At 46.1% G+C, this 24728-nt stretch overlaps 1 protein-coding gene across 4 annotated transcripts in view; it reads left to right on the forward strand.

Annotated features, from left to right (window-relative positions):
- Positions 1 to 24728, forward strand: part of ca9 (carbonic anhydrase IX) — a 174441-nt gene that overhangs the window by 130358 nt on the left and 19355 nt on the right. For 3 of the 4 annotated variants that reach the window (XM_085973517.1, XM_085973524.1, XM_085973532.1), the window contains exons 7-9: positions 5645 to 5802; positions 7254 to 7383; positions 16941 to 17000. In XM_085973517.1, the coding sequence (XP_085829643.1) occupies positions 5645 to 5802; positions 7254 to 7383; positions 16941 to 17000 (348 nt within the window). The remainder of the gene's footprint in view (positions 1 to 5644; positions 5803 to 7253; positions 7384 to 16940; positions 17001 to 24728) is intronic. The other variant, XM_085973540.1, reaches the window with a different exon arrangement.

The raw sequence follows: 24728 nt of genomic DNA on the forward strand, positions 1-24728 counted from the left end.
TTAGCACCGGCAACCGCGAAATTGAGTTTTAGCGCCCCCAAGTGGGAAGTGGAACGCTAAATCAAGTAATCTACTTCCTTCCTGGAGCGCAACAGATAGCAGGCGAGGTGGTAGGTGTGCAGCACTGCCGCGTTGGAAGGCTCCTTCCCTCCCTTAAAGGGAAGGGCCATCACTGCAGGCTCTGCAAGGAAAAACTTTACCTGGCCCCGACGGCAGCTGCGATCCGGCCCAATCTGCCCGATGCACTGCAGCAGAGTGCCGGGCTGATCGATGGCTGGCAACAAAAAAATAAACAGAGAATTTCAGAATTTTTTTTACCCTACCTCGGCCACCTCGCCTTTAAGTATCGCCCCCGAAGCGCCCGGCCTCCCGATCAACGCCTTCTGCAGCTGGCGTTGTCATCGCCCGGCGATGCTGCAGGGGGCGAAAATTAATTTAGAGTCCGGGGCACTACCGGGGCGATGCGCAGCCTGATGACATCACGATCTCCGGGCGCAGGAGATTGTGGCGCATGGGGTTACCGCCGCCGCAAACCGCCAGGTGAATTTCGCAGGCAGCGCTAACATTGCCGCGCCCAGGCAGTAAGTCCTTAGCGCCCCATTAGCACCTCCAGGGGGCGCTAAGGCACCGAATTTTTAGCCCACTGAACGTGCAGGGGTGAAATTCAAAAAGGAAATTAGGAAAGCAAAGAGAGGGCATGAAAAAATATCGGCAAGGAAAATTTAAAGGTGTGTTATAAATACATAAAGAGCAAGAGGATAACTAAAGAAAGAGTGTGGCCTATTAGAGACCAAAAAAAGGTAACCTGTGTGTGGAGGCGGAAGACGTGGATATGGTACTTAATGAGTACTTTGCGTTTGTCTTTACAAAAGAGAGGGACACTACAGACATTGTAGTTAAGGAGGAGGAGTGTGAAATATTAGATGAGATAAACATAGTGAGAGGAAACATTAAGGGGTTTAGCATCTTTGAAATTAGATAAATCACCAGGCCTAGTTGAAATGTATCCCAGGTTGCTAAGAGAAGCAAGGGAGGAAATAGTGGTGGCTCTGACCATCATTTTCCAATCCTCTCTGGCTATGGACGTGGTGCCAGAGAACTGGAAGACTGCTAACGTTGTACCGTTGCTTAAAAAGGGAAAAAGGGATAGACTGAGTAATTACAGGTCAGTCAGCATGGATTTGTTAAGGGAAGGTATTGTCTGACTAACTTGATTGAATTTTTTGAGGAGGTAACAAGGAGGGTCGATAAGAGCGCATTTGATGTAGTCTACATGGATTTTAGTAAGGCTTTTAACAAGGTCCCACATGGCAGACTGGTCAGAAAAGTAAAACCCCATGGGATCCAAAGGAAAGTGGCAAGTTGGATCAAAAATTGGCTCAGTGGCAGGAAGCAAAAGGTAATGGTTGACGGTGTTTTTGTGATTGGAAGGCTGTTTCCAGTGGGGTTCCGCAGGGCTCAGTACTAGGTCCCTTGCTTTTTGTGGTATCTATCAATGATTTAGAAGTTTGCAGATGATATAAAAATTGGCCAAGTGGCTGATAGTGAGGAAGATAGCTGTAGACTGCAGGAAGCTATCAGTGGACTGGTCAGGTGGGCAGAAAAGTGGCAAATGGAATTTAATCCAGAGAAGTGTGAGCTAATGCATTTGGGGAGGGCTAACAAGGCAAGGAAATACATAATAAAAGGTAGGATACTGAAGTGTGGAGCAACAGAGGGACCTTGGAGTGCATGTCCACAGATCCCTGAAGGTAGCAGGACAGGTAGATAAGGTGGTTAAGAAGGCATATGGGATACTTTCCTTTATTAGCCAAGGCATAGAATATAAGAGCAGGGAGGTTATGCTTGAAATGTATAAAACACTAGTTAGGCCACAGCTAGAATACTGCGTGCAGTTCTGGTCACCACATTACAGGAAAGATGTGATTGCACTAGAGGGGGTAGAGGACATTTATGAGGATGTGCTAGGACTGGAGAATTTTAACTACTGTATGTGGAAAGATTGGATAGGTTGGGGTTGTTTTCTTTAGAACAGAGGAGATTGAGGTGTATAAAATTATGATGGGCCTAGATAGAGTGGAATGGAAGGGCCTATTTCCCTTCGCAGAGAAGTCAATAAGCAGGGGGTATAGATTTAAAGTAATTGGTAGAAGGTTTAGAGGGGATTTGAGGAGAACCTTTTTTCACCCAGAGGGTGGTGGGGGTCTGGAACTCACTGCCTGAAAGGGTGGTCGAGGCAGAAACCCTCAACGCATTTAAAAAGTTCTTGGATATGCACTTGAAGTGCCGTAACCTACAGGGCTACGGACCAAGAGCTGGAAAGTGGGATTAGGCTGGATAGTTCTTTTTCAGCCGGCACAGACAAGATGGGCTGAATGGCCTCCTTCTGTTTCATAAATTTTTATGATTCTATAATATTGCAATCAGGGTTCTATGATGTACATAGGACCCTGATTGCCAGAATAATAGGCGTGCGCTCCCACCACCCATCTGAAAGCCCCTATGAAGACAGCAGTGGCTGGAACACGGGTGTAAATCTGGCAGTGAGTGACCCAATACCATTTTCAGACTGCTACTGCCTCACTGGACGGCTGCATATAAAATCTGTCCCCTTGGATCTTCAGCAGTCTAGTTTGTCGAGATTTACCATGCTGGGGAATCATATTGAGGCTACCATAACAAGATTTCAACAACCTCATTATTGGAATATGCTGAGAGAGTGACCAGCAGCTGAAGAAATGACAGTTCTATCACAGCCTCCTTGTTAATAGCACCTGGTGGGGGCGCGCTAATGGGGCACTAAGGGGTTAGCGCCCGGGCACGGCGAATGCAGCAAGGCCCGCGAACTTCAGTGCCTAGCGCCTCGCAGAATGTGACTTCATAAAGTGCGCAGCGCCCCATTATCACCCCGGATGGAAAATTCACTCGCCTCGCGCCGACAACGCCAGCTAGAGGAGGCATTGTGAACTCGGCTGGCCGCTTTGGGAGCGGTAATTAAAGGGAATGCTTTTCAGCTAGCGCAACCTTTATTAGTTGCACCAGTCTGGTGCCTGCACAAAGTTTTTAATGTTTCATTGGTGCAAGATGTCCAAGCCCTCCACTTTGTGAGTGTGTTTGGGGCTGTACTGGCAGTTGCCCAGGTCGCCTTGCAAAACAGAACTGACGACAACTAGCTTGTGCAGCATCATCGGCCCTTCCCTTTAAGCGAGGGAAGTAGCCTCTGTGATGAAAGAGTGCTGTTTACAATGCACTCGAAATTGTTTAGCGCTCTGCCGGTACTGCCCCGCTCTCGGACTTCAGCGCCCTAAGAGAAGTGGTTAGCATTTGATTTAGCGCTTCACTTCACTCTTGGAGCGCTAAAACTGAATTTCGTGAGAGGTGGGACTGATTAGCGCCTGACGCTTATTTTTCAACTTTCAAAGTTTTAGCGCCCCAAAAGGGACTGTACCGAATTTCTCCCTCCCCAGGGCTCCATGTCTGCCACGCAAAGTCAACCCCTATTTTTCTACCTGCTGCATTGAGTTCTCCAATGGGACGCATTCATGCCTGTTCTCTACTGTGAGTCTTCCCTGTCTCTTCATTCTGTTGCTTTATTAAACTTCCAACTAAGAAAAATAGTTTAACTGAAAGTGATCATTTTTAAATCTATTAAGATTTCTTATTTAATCCATCATAGCTCTGAATTGCCCAGTATATGCATATATTTTTTCATAATAAATGCTATTAAACTGCATCAAAAAATTTCCACTCATTTCCAATTTAAGGCTATTGGTCCTGAATTCCTATTATAACTTATTTTTCAGCCGTTCCCACTCTTTGGAGTTTCTGCTGGTCTCTCACCAAAGTTACGCCTAGAGATCAGGAGAACCCCCATGGAAATTCAGGGCCATTATGTTGAAATTGCAAACTATTTGGCGATACCTGCGCTGTCTTTCTGGAGCCAGCTACTTCTGCCTGCTTTGATGCAATGGCTGCTCACTCCCACAAACTGTCAGCGAGCCGCTTTGTGCGAGTGGCACCAGGATTTCCTTCTTGATGGGATTACTAGGATAGCTGTCTTTTTCCAAGCCCGAAAATGAGCCAGAATGTAAAATAACGTGCAGTTTACATTTTAAAACTTAAAAAACTGCCTGTCTGCTCTAAAGCAGTCAGATAATGAGAGTGAGAAATCCTGCCCGCAAAAGCACAACTTCCTAATTGGTTGAAGAAGCTGGCGCCCCTTGTGCTGTAGGTGTTGAGTTAAGCGGGGCTAACCGGTTCGAAATGGACAGTATGTCTGACAGAGGGAACAATGGGGGGGGGGTGGTGGAAATAAATTTGCTGCTACTTTTGCGTACACACTGGATAGAATTGCTGAGTCAAACATTCATTTTCTGATGGTGCCACTCACGCTCCACTGCCTGTGTGCCAAAAGCAGTTTGTTATTGAGTGCAGGGTAATTAGGAGTGCTGATGCTAAATGCAGCAGCAGTGACAATGTGACCGATAACATGTTATCTTGGACACAAATAGCCATGAGATAGGGGCATTGAATTTCCATAAAGACCATCTGAGTTTTGTTTCTTGTTCAGGTACTTTTTGTTTGCTTTGTTAGTTCCTGACAAACTAAGTGAGTTACAGCTGATGTAAGGGCTTTAAACAGAGGTGATGCACATTCCTCCCAGCTAAATAGGGCTGTAGTCTAAATTAACAGGTGGTGTTCGCTGTTAGTTCTGCTGTAATATAGAGCATTGTCGATGCTGTCTGTATATATTTTTAATTCTCAATGGCTATTCATTGCAACGTATCTTATCATTTTATCACAATTTTTCTAACCACGAGTCTTCCTGTGGTGCAGCTTTCCCCGCCAAGAGGCCTGGCTGGAATTTTTTCCTGGCACTTTGCCCATTCTGGTGTTTAGTCAGCTCTGAGGAGGTATTAGGAGTGGATTCAGGTGACTGGCCTCTGATTTTCTCTCCTTCCTTGTGGAGAAAGCAAGTTCCCCCTCCATTTTCTGCCTGCCATCTCCCTTCTCCTTTAACTCCTGCACTTTAGATCGTCTCTGTCTTGCGTTCCTTTTCTTCCTCTTTGTATCTCTTCTCCTTTTTGTTCTTGACCACTGTCTCCCCTCCCCCCCCTGAGCAATCTGACTCACGCCCAACATTTTGGCCCGTAGCCCGAGTATCGGAGATCTCAGGATACAGCCGTGTTTAAATCTCCGGCGATTCCATTCAGCACTTGCCACACCTGCTTATAAACCTTTCCATAACCTGGCAGGGACGAACTGAACATAAAGGTGTGCATTTTGGATGAAAGATATTAACAGACTGATGTAGTGTATCTCACCAGATTGCATTTTGTAGTCCTATTACAAGTTTATTTCACCCAATAAATCATTTTTTTTTAAGTAACTGTCTTAGATTTTTTTTCAAATGCATTAAAGTTCATTTGATGTGAATACCTTAAAAACAATTCTGACATGGATTGATTTGGGGTGGAAGGTTAATAATCATCTAAAATTTCTTACGAAGACAAAATGACTGTGTATTAAAATAAATGCCTATCTTTGATTTGCCCTCGGATTGTACAGCCAGTTTCTGATATTTAAACCTTTCTCGAGATGCGCTCTGCACAGAACCCACTGTGTTGCTTTGATTCCATTTTAGGTGATAATGTACACATTCCTGGTTTTGATATAAACACATTGTTACCCAGTCAGCTGTACCGCTTTTTCCGATATAGTGGATCTCTGACAACTCCACCCTGCTTTCAGACTGTTACCTGGACTGTCTTCAATGATACCATCCAAATTTCCCAAGCACAGGTATGTATACAGCTATTAGGCAATTGGGAGTTAGATTTCGAATAGTGAAACAGTGCAAAAGCACTGAGAGTCATCAGTCGGAGCCTTTTATACTCAGGCAATAATGAATGAGAAGATGTGTGCAAGTCGTGCATTCAGCAGCCCAGTGATCTGCCATGGACTTCTGCCTCGTGCTTAAAAAAAAATCAGTGGTGTTACAAATCAAGAAGAATAATAACGGGCCGTATTTCTTGTGTAGTACCTGCTTTCTTCTTCCTTATTATTGTTATATCCTGTACTGTATTATTTTAAACATAGCTTAGCAATAATTAATTTTAATTTAATACTGTAATGCAGATCGAATTAATCAAATGCAACTACAGAGTAAATTTAGCAGACTTCAGGTTTTTTTTTTAATACATTTCATGGCAGCCACCCCTATGAGTGAGAGTGCCCACATGGCACCAGTTTGTGCTATACTCTGGGCAGTTTTGTGCTGTGGGCCAATCATCACTCGGAACTGCAGCCAGATTGATGAAGCACTTTTCAGTGAGGGCTCTCTCATCTAACAAAGGGAGATTTTCATCCCAACAGTCTGGGTTGGATTCAAACCCATGACCCAGAAGTGGATTTGGCAAAAGACTTATAATGATAATTAGACACATCGGCAGTGGGCAAATGTTTAGAGGGGCCATTCCGCTGATGTGTGTGTAAGGGTCAGCAATAATCAGTCTGAAAGTTTATAAACATATGGGCAGGGTCAGGTTGCGTAAGCGGAGTTTTGGAAATCTGGGTTTCCACGCATGCTGTGGACTTTTAACTCCCGGATCTTAGGGGGGGTCCGATTCCCGATCCAGGGAGGGGGTCGGATCCCGGCGGGTTCTGAGCCTCGATCCCAGTGGGGGTGTCGGATCCCAGGGGTCGGATCCTCGTTCCTGGGGGGACATCCAATCCTCGATCCCAGGGTGTCATTGGATGGGGGCTCCAATGGCGGGGGTGGCAGGTCTGATGGCAGGGAACAAGCTAGCTTGGTGGGCCGGGAGGAAGTGCGCTCTTGATCTGCCAAGTTTCCCAAGGCCTGGGAAACCAGGCTGGCCAGGGCTAAACCTGTATGACAGGTTAAATGTGAGACTCCCAGCCTCATTAAAATATTTAAATGGTCAACTTGACTCCTGGGAGCGACATCACCCGACCCCGACCCACCCATTTTGGGGGTTAAAATTACCCCCATGGAATCTATGATCTAATAAAGTAGTCACACACTTGTCTTTACAAACATGGCTCCTTTAAGAACCAATGTTGATTCGTTGAGCATGAAGTCTAAGAAATAATCCATTATAGTGATCATTATAATAATTTATTGCTTCTACACATACATTACAAATTAATTTTCTGTTAATTTACCTGAGAATTCTTATTGAAGCTCTAATTATCTGTGTGGTTACTGAAGTTCTATCCTGTCCTTTCTTCAGCTGGACAAATTGGAGACCAGTTTAAAGACAAGCGTTCGCACGTTGGATTCTAACTTTAGACATGTCCAGCCACTCAATGGAAGGGCTGTGTTAGCTTCTTTTTCAGCGTCGGCATCATCACGGAGAATGGGTAAATAAATAACAAGCTAATGATTACGTCTTTTAGTGCTTCACCCCTTCTGTTTGAGTTTCAGCTCTGATCATTTACAGCTCTGATCATACTCACCGGTTTCTGGGAGGAAAAGCAATTTGAAAATACTAGATACGGAAATTAGTCACTAGGGATCAGGAACAATTTACTCCCAGCTACCAATCTACAGTTATCTGAGACTCATGAGGGTGGGGGGAGAGTTTCTGAATGTGCTAATTGTGTAGTAAAATCAACAACCCATTTAGATATTGCCTCAAATTTCAATAGTTGAGGAAATGAAGAACACTTTTTGTTTCAGTCAAAACAAATGTTACAATGTATCACAGATTGGGAAAGATAAGGAATACCATGTAATATTTTTATACCTTTATTCAAATACAGAAATCTTTTTTTATTCATTCATGGGATGTGGGTGTCGCTGCATTTATTGCCTATCCCTAGTTGCCCTTTAGAAGATGGTGGTGAGCCGTCTTGAACCGCTGCAATCCGTCTAATAGCTCTCAGTTCAAAAACATTTTTTCTCCCTTCCCCCTTGGTTCTTCCAGTGAGAATTCTCGATCTCCATTCCCTTATTCCCCATTTGTCCACCAGTGCAAACAATCTTTCACTATTTACCCACAGTAAGAGAAGCGTACGAGAGCATGGGCCTTACACTAAACATCCGTAAGACAAAGGTCCTCTACCAACCTGCCCCTGCCACAGTACTGCCCCCCGATGATCAAAATCCACGACAAGGCCTTGCACAACGTGGACCACTTTCCATATCTCGGGAGCCTACTGTCAACAAGGGCAGACGTCGATGACGAAGTCCAACGCCGCATGCTCGATACGAGACTCCCAAAACAAGCCTTCAGTCGCCTGAGGAAAAGCGAGTTTGAAGACCAGGACCTCAAACCCAGCACCAAGCTTATGGTGTACAGAGAAGTAGTGGTACACGCCCTCCTGTATGCTTCAGAGACATGGACCATGTACAGCAGGCACCTCAAAGCACTGGAGAGGTACCACCAACGCTGCCTCCACAAGATCCTGCAAATCCATTGGCAGGGTAGGCGCACCAGCGTCAGTGTTCTCGGTCAGGCCAACCAGCTCTCTTAGGCAGTCCCTCGGAACTGAGGATGACTTGCTTCCACACTAAAAATGAGTTCTCAGGTGACTGATGAGTCCAGTGCGGGACCTACAGTCTCTGCCACAGGTGGGGCAGATGGTGGTTGAAGGGGTGGGTGGGATGCTTGGGTTGACGTGCGCTGCCTGCGCTTAGCTTCCGCTTGCTCCCGGCGAAGAGCCTCAATTTGTTTGGCGCCTTCCCGGATGCTTTTCCTCCACTTTGTGCGGTCTTGGGCCAGGGATTCCCAGGTGTCGGTGGGGATGTTGCACTTTTTCAAGGAGGCCTTGAAGCGTTTCCTCTGCCCACCTGGGGCTCTCTTGCCATGTTGGAGCTCCGAGTAGAGCGCTTGTTTTGGGAGTCTCGTATCGAGCATGCGAACAATGTGACCCGTCCATCAGAGCTGATCGAGCGTGGTCAAAGCTTTGATGCTGGGGATGTTGGCCTGAGCAAGAACACTGATGTTGGTGAGCCTATCCTGCCAATGGATTTGCAGGATCTTGCGGAGGCAGCGTTGGTGGTACCTCTCCAGTGCTTTGAGGTGCCTGCTGTACATGGTCCATGTCTCTGAGGCATACAGCAGGGCGGGTATCACTGCTGCTCTGTAGACCATGAGCTTAGTGCAGGGTTTGAGGTCCTGGTCTTCAAGCACTCTCTTCCTCAGGTGACCGAAGGCTGCACTGGCACACTGAAGGAGGTGCTGGACTTCGTCGCCGACATCTGCCCTTGTTGACAGTAGGCTCCTGAGGTATGGAAAGTGGTCCACGTTGTCCAAGGCCTTGTCGTGGATTTTGATAATCGGGGGGGCAGCACTGTGTGGCAGGGGCAGGTTGGTAGAGGACCTTTGTCTTACGGATGTTTAGTGTAAGGCCCATGCTCTCGTATGCTTCGGTGAAGGTGTTGACGATGGTTTGGAGTTCAACCTCCGAGTGAGCGCAGACGCAAGCATCGTCTGCATACTGTAATTTGACGACAGAGGATGGGTCGACCTTGAATCTGGACTGGAGGCGACGGAGGTTGAACATTTTCCCGTTTGTTCTGTAAATTAGCTCCACTCCAGTGGGGAGCTTACTGAGGGTGAGATGGAGCATTGCAGCCAGGAGGAGCGTTGTTGCGATGACACAGCCTTGCTTGACCATGCTCGATCAGCTCCGATGGACGGGCTACATCGTCCACATGCCCAATACGAGATTCCCAAAGCAAGCGCTCTACTCGGAGCTCCGACACGGCAAGAGAGCCCCAGGTGGGCAGAGGAAACACTTCAAGGACACCCTCAAAGCCTCCTTGAAAAGTGCAACATCCCCATCAACAATTGGGAATCCCTGGCCCAAGACCGCACAAATTGGATGAGAAGCATCCAGGAAGGCGCCGAACACCTCGAGTCGCTTCGCCGGGAGCAAGCGGAAGCCAAGCGCAAACAGCAGAAGGAGCGCACATCAACCCAAGCACCCCACCCACCCGCCCCTTCAACCACCGCCTGCCCCACCTGTGACAGAGACTGTAGGTCCCTCATTGGACTCATCTGTCACCTGCGAACTCTTTTTTTTAGTGTGGAAGCAAGTCATCCTCGGTTCCGAGGGACTGCCTAAGAAGAAGACAGTAAAGTCCCCAGGTTTCACTCACCCTTTACTGGTAGCTCCTCTCTCCACACTGTTCCCACTCATCACATTGCTGCTGCTGTTGTTCCCGGGTCTGCCGAAAATACAGCAGCACCCATGAAATCTTTGCCCCTGGAAACTCCTGGGCAATATGAAGGTTTGGCAAGCCTACCTCAGGCAGAGCGGCTCTGGGCTATTCAAACCTTACAAGGGTGAATAGTGGTCAGGCATCCTTGCAAGCACAATGCACCTGCCCCAGCCATAAAAATGACCCTGTGCTTGCAATTTGGCATTGGATCTGTATCTTTGTGCATGTGCAGAAAGGGATTCCATTCCATCGCACTTGTGCTGGTGGAGGGGACCCCAGTGATTTTCTCCTACTCGCTCAGCTGAAACATGGCGGATGAGTTAAAATCGCCCTGGCTCTTACCTGTCCAAAAGCCGCCATGATCGCAGCAGCTGCAATTTTAACCTGCCCTGAACAGGCTGCAAGGACACGCGGCTGGAGCCAACAGGGTCCTTCTTTACAGATGCATTTTGTGGCCCGATGACATCATTGGGACCCTGCTGTAATTTTAACTCCGGCCTGAGCGGGGAATCCACTTGGAGTTTCTGCCATTTTTTAAATTAAATTTTCATCCCACCGCTCCTGACTCTTGCTGGGGTGCAGTTCCGTTAATGCTGTCAGTTTCCATCTCCCATTTCATAGAATCATAGAAAATTACAACACAGAAGGAGGCCATTCGGCCCATCATGCTTGTGCCGGCTCTTTGAAATGCATGTGTCCAAATGCCCAACCTTCATGTACGAGCCTAACAGCAGGCACCAACAGGCTATATAACATCAACAGCCATGGCAGATCCTGTTTTCACACAATGTCCACACATTCCCTTGCTAACGAGGGTCACTGGGTAGCAATTACTGCCTGAATTTTCCCTTCCTTCGCTCAAATTGATGAAGCCAACTGTCCAACACCTCCATTACTGCTGTGGTCAAGAACAGCTGGCTCAGCACAGACCAGGAACTGAACTTCGCACCTGTAGCCTTTACGATTTTAACTTGGGGTAGGAGTCGTGGGGGGTCGTCGAGATGGGCGGCAATCCTTTAGTGCTCTACTGAACAATGCCTTTACTCAGTAGGCTCAGTGAGCTTAGGTTTCAGTTACTGGCCATTTATCACCATTTAGCATGTGATAACCAATTAGTACTACTGCCAGTTATCAGTAATAAAGCATCTTATGGCCCTTAATGGGTATATTTGTTCAGTCAGTAGCTAAAAATGATAGTCATTGAATATTTATAATAGTAATAAAGGGAAATTGAATGATAAATGACTCATTTAATTTTTGTTCCCATATTAAGGCATTATATCATTTCCACGCCCCCTTTCCTAAATCATTTAGATACAAGTACAGTTTAAGGCGTGAATGAGAAAATGACCCATGATTCTTATCCTTTTACAAACCTGTGACTCAGAATCTAGCATTTTTATAATGTCTACAAGGGAGCTGACCTTTACCTTGAAATAACTGGGTGTGTTGCATGATTTATATACCGTGGCAACAGACTGAGTAAACTGTACTCTGTATCCCATCTTAAGTTGTGCTTACGTACGAAAAAGGATCAGAAAATGTAAACGTTTCACAATTCTCGGGTTAGGCTCCTAATTATGAAAGGAGAAGGTGACACTCCATGGATTTACTGTCACTGATAAGTTATCTACTCGCACAGCACTTGGCGGGTTTCAGTGGGATCTTTTTTCATCTTGTGAAATCCCCTGCTTTTACAGGAAACTTCTGTTTGCTTTACTTTTATAGCACTCCAGTGTTTTCCCTCCATATTCTGCTGTCTGAAGTCATAAAACAGAATGATACTTGCCTTTCTTGACCCTCCGTGGCACCGAGCTTCCCTGGCGCGTCTGGCACCAGGTGTCGCCCTCATGATGCAAAGTTAAATTGCAGTCAGGGTCCGATTTAACATCAAACGTTTGAAACACAATGACGCCCTCTGTGCTTGGGGAGAGGGCCTTGCTAGCTGGCCAAAACACACCTGCTAAAATGGCAGGTGGCGCCAGGTTGGCACGGACCCGTTGATTTGCGCGTTGCCGCCTTTTTAACACTTCGTTCCCGCGGGCATGGGGAGTTAAAATTGGGCTGTACGCTTTTGATTTTTACACTAGATTTTTTTTTTTCAAAAATATATACTTCATAAAAATCTTTGTTCACATACATGACAATACAGTCCACATCTAGTACAATACAAATTAACTTCAGTACATGGCACTCAATTTACAAATTACATTACATTTATCATTACATATATCAATGCACTCCACAAATCATATTACAGATGAAAGCAGTACATGGTCCTCTCTTTACACAAAACAGGTGCATTTTCATTACATATTTTATAAGTCATACAGCCCGAGGGGGCCAAAATACATTCCAACACTTGTCAAAATACATTACATTACAATCCACCAATCGTATTACATATGGCATAATACACATGAATGCAGTACATGGTACTCTATTTACATCCACAGATTACAAGTGCTTTACAGTTTACACACTTGTACATCATACGGCCCGAGGGGGGTTTTCTACTGGTTTCAGCCCCTCGGTGTACACTGGCGGGAGGGCCTTAAACTGTGGCCCTTCCACATCGTGCCTTTGCGGCGGCAGCACCAACCTTTAGTGCATCCCTCAGCACATACTCCTGGACCTTGGAATGTGCCAGTCTGCAACACTCGGTTGTGGACATCTCCTTGCTCTGGAAGACCAGCAAGTTTCGGGCAGACCAAAGGGCGTCTTTCACCGAGTTGATGATCTCCCAGCAGCAGTTGATGTTTGTCTCGGTGTGCGTCCCTGGGAACAGTCCGTAGAGCACAGAGTCCTGTGTTACCGAGCTGCTCGGGATGAACCTCGACAAAGACCACTGCATCTCTTTCCAAACCTTCTTTGCAAAGGCACATTCCAGAAGGAGATGGATGACGGTCTCGTCCCAGGCGCAGCCTCCTCGCGGACAGCATGCGGTGGAGCAGAGACGTCAGGAGTGCATGAAGGATCTGACGGGGAGGGCCCTTCTCACCATCAGCCAAGCTACGTCTTGGTGCTTGTTTGTAAGTTCTGGCGATGAGGCATTCTGTCAAATGACTGACAGTCTGCTCGGGGAACCATCCAACAGCATCGACCATCTCCTTTTCCCGTAGGGTCTCGAGGACGTTACGTGTTGACCACTGCTTGACGGCCTTGTGGTCAAAGGTGTTTCCCGTGAAAAACTTTTCCACGAAGGACAGGTGGTCTGGCACGGTCCAACTGGATGGAGCGTTCCGCGGCAGCGTGGCCAGACCCATCCTTCGCAACACCGGGGACAGGTAGAACCTCGGCACATAGTGACACTTGGTGTTTGCGTACCAAGGGTCTGTGCACAGTTTGATGCAGCCGCACACAAAGGTGGTTTTTACACTAGATACTCTACTTGACTTCTATATCAAGGACAACTCGCGTAAATGGACTTGGAGTCTCCTATGAACCAGTGTGTGCCTTTACCTGCCTCACGTCAAGGTAAATGCAGTGAAACCCCGTGGCCAAACAGACATCCTCTGCCACTATACTCTGGCCTTGGGGGTCATTAGCACATTGGAGGCAGGCTCCCTGGCCTCTGTTGAGGCGTTGAGCCAGATTAGGGGTGGAGTTTTGCTGCAGCAGACCTCACTAATAAGTACAAGTAAATTTCACCTCCATTAACATGAACCTGCCTTAACCAGTAGCAGTAGTGTGTATAGTACCCAACTGCTGAAGCGTATTGAGCCAACTGCGGTGTTGACTATATAGTGTGTCGGGTTCGAAATGCATAAAGGAGCCCAGTTGCAACTACGCAAGTTCTAATCCGCAGAATGGCAGGAGGGAGCTCCTTGGTCACAATTCTATACAGGATTTGGTCCTTGATCAGGAGGAGGTGGCGAGCAAAGGGAGAGTGGGAGATAAATGAGAAGCTGAGTCTCCGAGCTGTTCTGGCCCCTCTTCCAGCTGTCACATTTGTCACTCACATAACGGGTGTTATTTTTAACATCTCAGTGTCGTCTATTGCATGCCCTCTTTATATAGCGCCTATATATAATTATATACAAGTTTCAGAATGACATGCTGTTACCGTTTTATGCTGTGGTTTATAATGAGTTATTGAAAATGCGCCACTCACTGATACGGATCTTTACATCTACTTTCTGTTGAAGAAAACAATTCCTTTTTTAAAGTGATAGCTGGATCTTATGGCAGAAAGTAAATTAATACATTTTCCGTAATGGGTTTGATTTACTTAGAAGAATTTTGAAAATGTCAATTATATAAGCAAGATTTTTTTTTAGTGCATATAATATATCCTCTTTAAAATGTTTAAATTATATTCCCGCCATTTATTTTTGAAATTTGCAGCTAGATTGTTGACACCATTTATTTAATGTATTTATAGCCCCTGAAGCAAAATGATTTGTTCCTTTCTGAGCCTAGTGCGTTCAAAGTATTACAACAGGAATTTGGAATATCACATAAAAGGCTTGCAGCAAATTAGTTAATGGCATTGCAGAATTGTTTTCCAGTAATTCAAAATCAAATCAACCTCCTTTTTATAAAAAAAAATAGATTTTATTGAACTTTTAGCCAAGTCTAAAATCTGACGATGCATGTGCTGTTATGCCAATACGCTATGCATAGACTGGCAACATGCAGTGGTTCTATACTTGGTGACTCACTGACAGCATAACAGGATCAAGTGCAGTCACTTCCAAAATCATTTTTTAAACAGAGGGTGGAAAACACTTTGGGGTAGACTTTAACTCAGTGGGTTTCCGGCAGAAAACCGCACTGGAGCGTCAATTTCCCACCCGCCCATTGTGAATGAGACTACAACAATTTTAACCGACAGGCCTCGTTAACATGCCACCGGCCGACTCCCTGCCGGCAAGTGGGCAGGAAGCGGCTATCAGCCTCTGGAAAATCGAGCAGCCCTTGGCCGCCTGCTCGCATGGAGGTAGATGTGGGGACGGGGGTTCTGAGAGGGTCTCGGGGAGGGAAGCAGGAGTCCAGGACAGGAGAGACCTAAACTTTCCTTGTGGGTGCCGGAGGAGCACTCCTGCTCCACCTGGACCAACAACACAAGTGTAAATCGTACCTTTTGTGGCCTCTTCATTTTCCCGGCAGGTTCTGACTGGCCTTCACCTGTTGGGAAAACTGTGCCAATTTCCCCACTCAGGCCCAAGTTAAAATTGCAGTTGGGGGCCTGATGATGTCATTGAACCCCGGATCTGCATATTCAAAGAAGGACCCTGCAGGTTTTGGATGGGCGGCTTAGCCAGAAGCCTGAGTAAAAGTCACAGTTGGTGGGATCAGGGTAGCTTTCCAGTGAGTAGGTAAAGTGCGCGGTTTTAGCTGCCAAGTTTCCGTTGGGTCGGTAGGGTTAAAATCACCCCCTTTACCTTTTGTATTTCCAGCCTGATTTTAGGGCAGCTTTGCAAAACACTGATCTACAAGTGTAAGTTACTCAATGGTGGTGCAGTCAGGGCAGGGGCAATGCTAGGTAAGGATGTGCATAGCTTCACATCAAGGACTAACTTAAATAAGGATGTTAAAGAAACAAAGTGGTAAAGTACTGTTAGTATTTTTTGACTTTATGATGCTACATGATATCAGATTGTGCACCATGACTTAAAAAGTCTGACAAACCACAAGAAGCTCAAATATTGGGACTGCGACTGGGATTTTCTGCTTTGGTGATGCCCAATGTAAAGTTGTCATGGTGGGCTTCACACCAGCGAGAATCTTGGGGTCGGCCTAATTAACATGTTTCAGGTGGGCTCCCAGCAGGATTCCTGCCTGCCCCAGGGAACCTGCCTCAACTGAGGTTGCAAAATGGCTGACAGGCTTCGGGCCCCCGCAACAGCGGAGCGGAGCTGGCAGGATTACCAGAGGGGCTCTTTTCTTAAAACAACAAAGTTACATTTCACTGGGCATGACATGAATTGATTCCACTCCTAGAGGGGGACTTAATCATTAAAGTGGGTTCATTAGATTTAGCAACGCTGGTCACTAATAACATTCTGTTCAGGATTTCAGCTCTGAAGAGGCGATAAGTGAGAATAAAGTTCCAGGTAGCAAAAATACAATAAAAATAAGTTGGTGAGTGACCAGTGCTATGGCGGTAATGACAAGAAATAAGACATAATGTCAATCTATTATTGCTGACTAATTTAAATATTCCCACCCATATTTGGATGGGTGTATTCATGTACACCATCACTTCGGGCAGGAAATCCCATTAGTGGTGGTCTTAAGCCTATCTCCCACCAAACTGGCAGGAAGGGAGCAGAGAATCTTCCCTTGTCCACAGTAGAGTGTATTTTGCATGGTCTCTGGAAGGGGAACTGGCTCGATGGGGCAAATGGCCTTTTTTGTGTTATATTTTCTTATATCTACATGGAACAAAGAGTCAAATATGATGGAAAAGTTTACCCTTATTAGACTTTGTCTTAAGGCAAATACATGGGGTCATGAAAAGTTAAAATGCAAATTTTATAACCTCATAGCTGTAGCCTCAGTTATTTTGACTGGCTGATCCTAGTCCATCAAGATCCAGCTAATAAACCAGTCGAAAGTGAGCAGATAAGTGACAGTGATGGGGCTCCAAATAGAACCTTTGCTTATATGATTGCTGCTTAATGACATTGAATATTTTACAGATTAAATGTGCTGAATATTCAATCTGATATTAGTAGTCAAGTGCAAAAGTTGAGAGCGCCATCTAGCTCTTCAAATAACTTAGTGACTTTTGTGTCCACAGTTCCTCAGGACGATACTGAATCAGGTGGAGATGCTGAATCAGGTGGAGATGTCAAATCGGGTACGATAATTTCTAGATTTATGGCCAGTCTGACGGAGAAATAGTTATAGTTCAACTGTGCTTTTCTGGGATTTTTCTGGGACTTTTTTTTAATATGTGAATGTAACCTGTAAGAAAAATGCATTGCAATTTTATATCATTCTGAGCATTCTTTTTAAAGCTCCAAGCACCACTGATGAAATAACTAATTTTGATAGCATCTTTAAGCTGGCTACCAACCAATTTTTTTTTTTTTATTCTGCTGTGTTGCTTCTGTTTCTGGTGCCCAAAATATCACATCAAGTTTGTTAACTTCAAGATGGCCTGAGGTCAAACTTAAAAAATCCCCCTTTTGATTCGCTGAGAAGCTTTAAAACCAGTTTCAGCCAATTACAATCCCAATGTCAATTGGTATGTCACCTGCTCTCCCATAAACTTATTGAGAAAAATGGCGCATGAATTGTAGTGTATGTAACCGTCTACCTTTAAGAGACTATTGTATGTAACCGTTCACCTTTAAGAGAACTATTTTAGGTGTGGCACTACTTGTTTGGCTTCTGTATACGGTAATACCGACGGTGACCACACCGGTATATAAGTGCTGTGGCATGATTTATAGGGCAGATTCGCCCTGACCTTCGAATAGTAAAGTCCTGTTTGTTTGTTACTCCTGAAGTCTGTGTCATTATTAACTGCACAACCCACAGACTTTACAGTGGCGACGAGTCCGATCGTACCCTGCGGCAAGACTACCAAAGCAACTAAAGAGCGTCGAAGAGAGGCAACCGCCCTCGTCGTTCTGCTGGGAGAAAACACGAGGCTGCAGCAATAGAAAGGAGGAAGACTTTAGCAACAAAAGCTTCCATCAGCAACAGGCACTGACTGTCCCTTCTGCCACGGTGCGGAGTGAGCCGATCAGCAGGAAGCAAGGCGGCCACGGAGACTGTGAGTAAGGGAAAGTGTAAAGAATATCCGGAGGATAAGGGCTGTGCACTCGACCACGGTCGAGGGGGAAAGGAGCCGGACGGAAAGTCGGGTCCAACGGCGTCGTGAGACAGCCAGACCGCGATCGGCGGGAAAGCCGGGCGGCGACCGAAGCCACGAAGCGCTGAGACCGGGATCGTAGGCGCGGGAAGAGAGAAACTCAGCCGCAGCCGGGGAGGGAAGCACCGGACTGCGAGAGGGCTGGGAGGCGAATGGGAACTGAGCGTGCGGGAGAAACAGAGCCGACCAAGGGAGACTGCGCGAGAGCCAGTCCAGCGGCTAAACTGTTCTCCGTCAACGGGGTGTACCCAGAGCCGGTAGAGCCGTGCGAGCGGGAGAGAGAGACAGAGCCGAGTAAGGGGAACTGTGCAAGAGCCAGCCCAGCGGCTGAACCTGTCCGCTGTGGGGAAAGCGTACCCCTCCCACCAGGGAAGAAACGCGGGAAGCCGCCATTAGGCGGAGAAGACGACAGACGCGGGAAACCGCCATTGAAGGGGCGGGGAGAGAAGGAAAGAGCGGGAAACCGCCATTTTCGCGGGAAAAGCCGCCATCTTAGAAAAAAAAAGAAATAATAATTTAAAGAAATACTTGTGTTGTTCCCAAAGAGAGGAAGATGCCTAAGCGTGGTAACATCAACGATTTTAATTCCGAGGTAGAAGACTGGGCCACGTACGTGGAACGCATTGAGATCTATTGTGAGGCCAATAAAATAGAAGAAGATGACAAAGCTATAACCTTGCTGAACTCGATGGGCGCAAAGACATACGGGCTCTTGAAGCATCTACTAGCACCAGCTAAACCGGCGGAGCAGACTTTCGATGATATTGTGGCTGTCCTGAAGGACCACTTGAACCCTACACCGTTGATGTTGGCGGAACGATTCAAATTCTATGCGAGAACGCAACGGAAAGACGAAAGCAACACAGAATACTTGGTCGAACTGTGTAGACTAGCGAAATACTGCCAGTTTGGAGGGAATCTGACAGAGGCATTGCGAGACAAGTTCGTGTGCGGGTTGGCAAAGGAAGGAACGCAAAAGCGACTACTCGAAGAGAACGACCTTACACTTGACAGGGCTGTCCTTATTGCAGCATCGCACGAAGCCGCAGCGAAGGGAACTGCGGAAATGCAGCTAAAGACAGCAGCACTAAGTGTGGATCAAATTACCTCGACAACAACAAAATGCTATCGTTGTGGGAAGACAACACACGACCAGAACCAATGCTGCTTTAAGAACCAGGAATGTAGGAAATGTGGCAAACTGGGTCACATAGCTAAGGTATGCCGGTCAGGGAAGAAGACCAACAACCAAAGGACCAACAACCAAAGGAAGCCATCACAGGAAAGGTACAACAAGGTACACAAGGTGGCTGAGAAGAGTTCAGACGAACAGAATTCAGACTCAGACCCAAACGGCCAGGAGCTGGGTAGTCTGAGAATTCACAATGTGAGTAAGGAAGCTGACCTACAAACTATCTGGGTCATGCTGAAAATAGCTGGAATCCAAATGAAAATGGAGTTGGACACTGGATCAGCTCTATCAGTCATAAATCGAAGGGATTACCTCCGGCTATTCTCACAAATACCCTTAAGAGATACCAAGTTCGTATTGCAGACATACACGGGGCATAAAGTATACCCCATGGGAAAGATAAGAGTCAAAGTGAGAGATAGGGGTAAAGAACACCCAAGAATGAACTTATACGTACTACATGAGGGAGGACCACCACTTCTAGGACGGGAGTGGATCAAGAAAATAGACATGGAATGGCACTATCTAAAAGCCATAACGAGTGAGGACTCGGTGCAGACAAGCAGCTCAGATTCTGAAACGGATGACGATAAGACCAACCCAAATATGAAAGACAAGGCTGAAATGGACTTGCCGACAAAGGTTGGAAAAACGAAGGCATGCATAAAGGCTTATGCTCCAGAGAAGAACAAAGTTTCAGAACAGAACTCCACCGAACAACGACAACAATTAGAACAATTGAGTTACTGTCTCGTACAAGAGATGAAAACAATGAAAAAGTTCTATGACACCGAATGGGAGAATCTGGAAAGACAACAGAAGCAGCTAGCTCAAGCAGAGAGCGACCATAGAGCCATCGTGACCAATTACCGATCACATCTCCCTTATGATGTTCAGGAGTTAGAATATTTGCATGATCTAGAGATACAGCATAAAGGCAAACCACGCTACACTGAGGATTTTGTTCTGCAATTGGAGACGGAGCTAGTGCAGGCAAGGTTAAGAGAAGCTGAATCGCAGTGTGCACTTAGAGATGCAGAAAAAAATCTTGGACATAGAAAAGAGAAACGCTTCTTTACCTGATGAGAATAATGTGGCCATGTTGCAAGAGGAGCTTATAGGGGCGAAACTGAAAGAAGCTAAGCAAAGGATGTTGGAACTTGAAACACAGAACCAAATCAGCAGTAACCAGCTATGTCGAGCAGAGAAGGAGTGCAATGGTCTACAGGAGAAGGTGCAATATCTCTCAGCCCAGAATAAGGGACTACTCACTCAGTTAAATGAAAGTAAAGGGAAAATGGCTGAGATAGACTGCAAGAATAAAGAAGATTTGATGGCAGTGAGACTTCGAGAGGCAGATAGCATAGCAGCCTTGGCTGAACTCCAACAGAAAATTGCGAAAGAAGCAAATGAAGAGGAATCTTCAGGAAGCCAGGATTTTATTCCAGTTCTTCTCTACGACTCCTTACAAGCAGAGTGTGAGAAGTTGAAAGAACAGTATGAACAGGCCCAGGCTACAATTCTGGAGGGGGTTAACTCGGCAACCTCCGAAAATCTAGTTTCAGTAGAAGCATATGAGCAACTAAAGGTTGAACATGAGCAAGAAGTCCAAAGGCTGCAGGAAATTCTTGATGAGCTCAAGGCCAAGACAGACTCATCGGTAGAAGTTCCATCCATAGAGGAGAAATTAGAGGTGAAAGACATGGCAGAACATGAAAGGCAAGATGTCCAAGAACTCAGAAAATTATTGAAGGAAACCCAAGACAAATATGAGGCAGCAATGACCGAGGTTCAACAACTTGAAGAACAGATTCAACTGGGAATCCTTTCAGCGGAAGAAAAGGAAACTGTAAGAAACACAGAGACTGTAAGACATGAGCTAGAGAGCATCATGGCACAAGAGCTAGATAGCATCATGGCACAACTTCTCCGAGCGCTGAAAGCCAAAGTCCAAGAGGAAAAGAAGGTGAAAGCATTGGAGGAAAAGGTGGATGAAATGGAGAAGACTCTGATTCACAGTGTTCCCGCGGAAGAGTTAATGGTCAGCCAACTCCTTCATATGTTGAGGGACAAGACTCTGCAATGGGAACAATCTGAACACGAGCTTCAATCTTCAGAGGGAAGGAGTTCGGAGCTCTCAAAAGTTACGGATATAGCTGAGGGTGCAACACGGATTTTACTGGGATGCCAAAAGTACGCTGAATCACGTCAATGGGAACAACAGACTGTTGAAACAGATGCTCCAGTAGAAGGATTGAATAGCCCGATCAATCAATCTCCGATGGAAGGGGAAGTATTGAAGTCATTAGTGAAGGATTTGCAGGAAACCCAGGAAGAGTGGGATGAATATGAACGCATAAAGAAGTCTCTTCAGGAAAGATGTCTAGGGAGGGAACAACAGTCGGCTAACGTCCAGTTGGGTAAGGAAGAAGTAGCAGGCCCTCTCGCTAGACTAGCTCAGGATGACACTGAATATTACCATGACCTGTTGAGTGACACGGAATATTACGAGGACTTGGTCTGCCCAGCTTGTGATGAAAACTCCCAAAGTGCAGAAATCAGGATGAAGCACTTAAAGTCTAAAGAACATAGGGAGATGGTGGCGCTACAGCTGGCAGCTGATAAGGGAGCCCCGAGAGCCTCCAAGAAGCAAAAAAGGAAAAGACGAAGCCGAAGATGATAACCATCTAAATCATTATTACTTCTAATGGGAAAGTAGGGAAAAATTACGAAGGCAGTCCAGCTGTTTGTAAAAGTCAGCACTGCTGGTTCAGCAGGACGGAAGTTCAAGCTGTTACGTCAAGGGAAAGACTATTGGATGAGTCACGCTAGCAATGTGAACCGGCTACACCACAGAGATGTTGTTCGGACCGAGTCAAGACCAGAGACTGAATCTGTGAACTGTTCCCACAGAGACTGAACCTGTGAACTGTTTCCCACAGAGACTGTGGCCTAGAAATTGGGTTTTGGCGCAGCGACGGCTTTAGCGCCGGAAGTTAGTGCCGGAGCTAAGTCGCGCTGGGCGGGCCAAAAATTCACTACTTCTGCGCCCAAACGGCTGCCGGCGCTGCTGAAAGCTGTTAGCGCCTGAAAACTGGCGCTATGCGCTGAATTTCGGCGCTATTCCGGCGCTGCGGCGCCCGCTGCGGTGCGGCAGGTTCGGGAAGTGCAGGCCTCCTCCTTCCCTTAAGGAGGAGCTGCCTGCACCCGGCCGCGGCCCGCGATAATCTTTTTAAAAATGAGCCCGGCACCTCGGACAAGTGCCGGGCTTGCTTCTGTTCCGGGGGGGGAAGTCCGGGGAGGGAGCTGCGGCCAGGCGGGTGGCGGGAAAGCGGCCGGCCGCCGCGGGGCCTTTAATGCGCCGGCGCAACGTTCTGTAAGGCACCTCTGCCAGAACGTTGCTTGCGGCTGCCACGGGCGAGGCGGCCGCAACTCAATTTCCGAGTTCGGGCGGGTTACCATGGCAACCGGGACGCTGCGCACACCGATGACGTCATCGGTGCCGGCGCAGCGCTACCGGCCTAACGCCGATTTAGGGCCCCTGTCAATTTCAAAACTGGCCATAACTTCGCCGCTAGGCCCTCTAGTGCCTCAAAAGCGGCGCTAAGGCCAGTGAATTTCTAGGCCTATATCTGTAAATTGTTTACCTGAAGTTGAATATATGTATGTTAATGAGAAATAGTATGTTGTAAGCTAAAAAGGGAGGATTGTAGTGTATGTAACCGTCTACCTTTAAGAGACTATTGTATGTAACCGTTCACCTTTAAGAGAACTATTTTAGGTGTGGCACTACTTGTTTGGCTTCTGTATACGGTAATACCGACGGTGACCACACTGGTATATAAGTGCTGTGGCATGATTTATAGGGCAGATTCGCCCTGACCTTCGAATAGTAAAGTCCTGTTTGTTTGTTACTCCTGAAGTCTGTGTCGTTATTAACTGCACAACCCACAGACTTTACATGAACGAATTATAATGGAGAGCAGGACTTTATTCAGCTGCCCAGGCTTCCGGTTTTTAAGTTGGATCAATGCGAATAAATCAGTGAAAACACAATAAAAATGTAATTAGTGACTAAGTGCCTGTTAGCAGTAAGGGAGTAGGAGACTGCATGAGGTGCAGTACATTTGCTGCATTTGAACAATAAAAAAAGTTTTGATTTTTGACATACAATTGATGTACAGTTTATTTGTATAAAATGTTAGAATTGTTAAAAATATAGTTATTACTTTGATATATTTTCACCTCTAGGATGAATTAAACATGCACATATAGCTGTAAATACTTTAGGGGGAGGGGAGTGAGGGCAACATATATCACAAATTTGTTATGGCATGAGTTATGTCTTCCTCTTCCCCTTCTTCAAAATCACAAAGTTGCCTCAATTTCTTTGCCCCAATTCTTTAAATGTGGTTGTGCCCCTGAGCATATTATATATTACAGATGTATAGTCAAATTGAAAAGAAGCAGCTTACATTTTTAAAGCCCCTTATCACATGTCTCAGAAACATCCCAAAGTGCTTCACATACAACTAATTATTTTGAAGTGTTGACTGCTGTTATGTAGGGAAATACAGCAGCCAATGTGTGCACAGCGGTTGGGTGAGTGACCAGTTAATCTGTTTTTGTGGAATTGGCTGAGGGAGGAATATTAACCAGGACGCTGGGAGAATGCCCTGCTCTCATTCAAATAGTGTCTTATGCAGCCCACCTGAACCACAGCAACAAGAAACTGGAACCCATGACCTTCTGAGTCAGAGGTGAAAATGCTACCAGTCGAAACAAAAACAGATTTTAAGATTATATTTGGTCGTATGATCTAATCTTAAGATTTACCATAATAGATAGTCTAATGGAGTGGTAGCGAATTCTGTCAAAATATACATCCAGCGCGGAGATGGCAGCCATTTGTGTGCTGAAGTAATTTATGTATTTTATAAGTAAAGTGTTTACCCAGAGACACTCGGGTACAAGGCCAATGGGCTGATGAAAGAGCAAGGCCAGAACAAGCCTTTTTTTATATGAAGGCTATGACATTTATTAGGTTGTTTGCTGCACCATAGCTGAAGCGAGTGGGATGTCATACAAGTTAATTGTGGCAGTAAAACTTACCTTGGACTTTGCCTCAAGATTAACACAGGAGGATGAATGTTTTTATGATGTGAAAGCTGTTACAAGTTTGCTGCAGCCATTTCGCTCTTCGCTCTGAGGCCTATTCATCAAGTCGAAGCTAGTCAATTGCCGAGAAATAGGTCGGCGAGCGAGAGTGACTGGTTGAGCAAGATGTTTCGTATAGGTGGAGGTGGGGCAGTCAGTAGCAGGAAATGGGCCAGGGAGCCATCTGCTGGGTCTCCAGCATCTCCTGTCACTTCTGTGATTTTGGCCAATGTAGAATATTTCCACTCATATATATTTGGGTGGGCGTACTCAAATGGTGTTGCATTCATGGCATCCAGCATTGCTAAAATGGTGGCGAAGCAATCAACTGCCCTAGGCAAGGCACAATATGTTTG

Source organism: Somniosus microcephalus, chromosome 2, assembly GCF_052327205.1.
Source record: "Somniosus microcephalus isolate GS21.2 chromosome 2, FLI_Smic_1.0, whole genome shotgun sequence".
Taxonomy (NCBI): Eukaryota; Metazoa; Chordata; class Chondrichthyes; order Squaliformes; family Somniosidae; genus Somniosus; species Somniosus microcephalus.